Below are 3,403 nucleotides of genomic sequence, written 5' to 3'. Positions count from 1 at the left end.
CACGAGAGTTCTCCGCGCTTCCTAAGCTTTGGGGCAGAAGAATCTAACGAAGAAAGAAAGGTGAATCTAGACCTGTTAGACGAAGCCAGAGAAGAGGCGAGGATAAAGGCTGAGGCCGTGAAGAGAAGAGTGGAGCGTCAATATAGCTCTAAGGTGAAGTTGCGGCAATTCCAAGTTGGTGACCTGGTCATGAGGAAAGCCCATCCTTATGAGTTGGAGAACAAGTTGTCTCCCAAGTGGACCGGACCCTTCAGAGTGACCGAAGCCAATGGAAATGGTTCGTACAATCTAGAGACTCTAGAAGAAGGCCCCATCCCACGCAGCTAGAATGCGGCAAATTTAAAGTTTTATTTTAGTTGAAAGTTATGAAGCACACATTTGTAACGGGGACACTCTTTTTCCCTCTTGGGGGTTTTTTAATGAGGTCACCCAAGTAAAAAAGAAGTTCAAGAAAACTTTGTCTCAGTTTTTCCCTCTCACACAATGTAAGATCAAAGATTAAGAAACAAATGACAAAGACTCAAGGCAACGCCAGGCGTAGGGATCACCTGAGGCATGCGTCGCCAAGATGAGGCGTCGCCAGATATAGGCATAGCCAGATAAGGGAGCAGGCGTCAAATTCGAAGCAAGTAGCAGGAGCGCATGCTCATGCCTAGAGATCAAGACAAAAGGTACGTTCAGTATAAGCTAAAATCCGGGTGCCCAGTCCCTGAGCAGGGGTTAAGGGATTCCTTCGGGACAACCCCTCCTCAAGTAGGAATAGCTAGCCCCGGTGTCTGATGTTTAGACATCTCGCGAGGAAGTGGTGGGGGGCGTTTCCTTCAAGCGTGGGCATCAGATAGTAAGAAGTTTCGGAGCAGTGGAGAACCAGGTCACTTGCTGCAGATACACGCAGCTAAGGAGAAGCGCCTTCCTCTGGGAAACCTTCTCCTTGGGTGTAATCACCAAAATCCCTGGTCATTTTGGTGTTTAGACACACCAGGGACGATACGGCGATGTTTCCCACACGCCTCTCCCTGGTCGTGGGCACCAAGAACACTGATCGCCTTGGTGTTTTCAAACACCCTGAGGACGAAATGACACTACCCCCGGGCAAGCCTCTCCTTAGGCGTGGGCACCAAGCGCGAAGAGATAAGGGCCAATTTGCTTTGGTGTTTAGAGACCCCGTGGACGATACGACGTTATTGTGTAGGTCTCTCCACGGGCGTGGGCACCAAAGCGTCACTTTGTCCCAAGTGTTTAGACACGCTGAGGACGATGCGTCCTCGCATTCAGCAGGTCTCTCCTCGAGCGTGGACATATAGTACAGATCAGATAAAGTCCTCCCTCGCCCTCGAGCGGCGTAGAGGCCCCCGATGAACAAATAAGTCCTCCTCACCCTCGAGCAATGTGAGGCCATAGCAGAGATCAAGCCCGCCCTCGCCCTTAAGCGATGTCGAGGCCAGAAAGAAGTGAGACCCCTTTTCATCTTAAGCGACGAAAAAGCTAGCAATGCCTTTGGCAGTAAGTGCCTGGGGACTCAAGACAAGTAAGTAAAGAGCAAGTTGAAAACTTTTCTAAGTTCAGAAGGCAAGAGAAATTCGAAGAGCAAGAAGAAGAAGCATAAAAACACGAGTCATCAGAGACAAGAAAAATACGCGAAGTTAAATCCTCCTTTGCCCCTGGGAAATGACGAGGCAGATGATGCCTTCATGAGGAAGATTCCTCGCAGATACGAAGGCCAAGTGAAGTTCTAAGTGAAAAGATCAAGAGAAGGGTATGCATCGCGACTCAGAAGGGAAGAGTAAGAGAGAAGGTCACGTGCTACCTAGAGAGTTAGTGTCAAAAGCGACGAAGAGATGTATCGAAGGTAACACGTTCGATATAGTAAAGAAAGCAGAGGCGGATGAAAGAGCAAGAGAAGCTAAAAGTACACAAGTATGTAAAGATAAAGCTCGAATAAATAAGGTCAAGTGTTGGAATTACAGAGCAAATATGGGTAAATACAAAATTACAAGGAATGTGGAGGACAAGTAGGTGCTGCTCATTCCCCTAGGTCGAGGGGCACCACCTTCCCATCGACGATGTGGTTGCCGAGGTCACAGTTGGAGGTGTTGATCCCTATGTGGCTTGGGCCAGAGCCTCCTTGAACCCCTCATCAAAGGTGCCGGCCATATCGTTGAGGAGGTCTTGGTTGGCCTTCTCCAATTCCTCGATCTTGGAGTCCTTGGTGGCTAGCTGCTTTTCTAGAAATTCCTTCTCCACTTGAAGCTTGTTTACTTCAGCTTGGAATTTGTCATTTTCAGCTTGGAGAAGGTTGAGAGCTTCAGTCTTCGCAGCTAGCTCCCCCTCCGTCTCGCCCAGTTTCACCTCGAGGGCCCTGGAGTTTTCGGCTACCACCCTTAGTTCGGCAACCTCCGCCTGCAGATGGGCCATGGAGCCCAGGAGGTCTGCGTGCTTCTGGTCAGCCTCGCGCAGCCTCAGGGTGGCCGCCTCCTCCACCTTCCGGATTTCCACCAAGGAGGCTTGGTAAGCATCTTCTAGTTTCAACTTTTCTTTCTTCAGGGTGGCCACCTCTCGTTTGAGAGCCTGAAGGGCTTGCATCTCGACGACTTTAGACTTAGCTTGAGCGCACCACTCGAGAGCAATAGCGAGGAAGGCCCCCATGTAGTAGAGCATGCCTTCCTTCTTGGCCTCGCCGAAAGAGCTTCCCGACGACCTCTCAGTGAACCCCCTCATTAGTTGCATGATTGCAGGGGGAATCCTCAAGACCTATGAGACGAGAGCTTGTGGAGCAGTTTGTTTTGGTGGGGGTGCAGATTCTGCCCCCTCATCTTGGCCCAGTTGTTGTGGGGGAGATGTGGCGCTATGATGTGATTCCAATAACATATTATGAATGATTCTTGACATTCTTAGGAATCAACTTGAGTTGGATATGAGATAGGCACTTTTTCATAGAATTGGATCAAGGTTCTAAGTTCAAAAACTCACCAAGACTAGTACCAAAACCCAAACTCACATGGAAGTTCCATGTATTGTCAAATTGAATCAAAAACAACAACTAGAAAAGAAGAGAAACAAAGAGGAATAGCAGAAAATGAAAAGAACCGAAGTACAACTCCAAGGAATTAAAAATGCTGAACAGAAAAGGCAAAGAACTCAAACTAAGACATGAAAATAAAAAGAGAAGGAAGGAAGGAGAAGAGAAAGGTCATGAAGATGGAGGAATGGTTGGATGAACACGCCACTTAGAGGATGGAGACTCAAAGATGAGTGTGCTATGCTGCCACTTGAGGTAACCATGAACACTCAAGATAAGACTAAGTGAGGAAGGCACAAATCTCTCCAATGCTCTCTCAAATTGAGTAGAGTTTCACTAATACAAATTTCCAATCTCAACTGTACAAGCTAAGCACCTTTATTT

The 3,403-nt window shown here is 48.0% G+C and overlaps 1 protein-coding gene across 1 annotated transcript; it reads right to left on the bottom strand.

Moving 5' to 3' along the window:
* Positions 1-2,100: 2,100 nt before the first annotated feature.
* On the bottom strand, positions 2,101-2,646 carry LOC137807235 (uncharacterized). The gene has a single exon (XM_068607748.1). The coding sequence runs from the start codon at positions 2,644-2,646 to the stop codon at positions 2,101-2,103; it is 546 nt and encodes a 181-aa protein (XP_068463849.1).
* Positions 2,647-3,403: the final 757 nt, after the last annotated feature.

The sequence above is a fragment of the Phaseolus vulgaris genome, chromosome 11 (genome assembly GCF_000499845.2).
Source record: "Phaseolus vulgaris cultivar G19833 chromosome 11, P. vulgaris v2.0, whole genome shotgun sequence".
Taxonomy (NCBI): Eukaryota; Viridiplantae; Streptophyta; class Magnoliopsida; order Fabales; family Fabaceae; genus Phaseolus; species Phaseolus vulgaris.
This window is presented reverse-complemented; position numbering and strand designations above follow the sequence as displayed.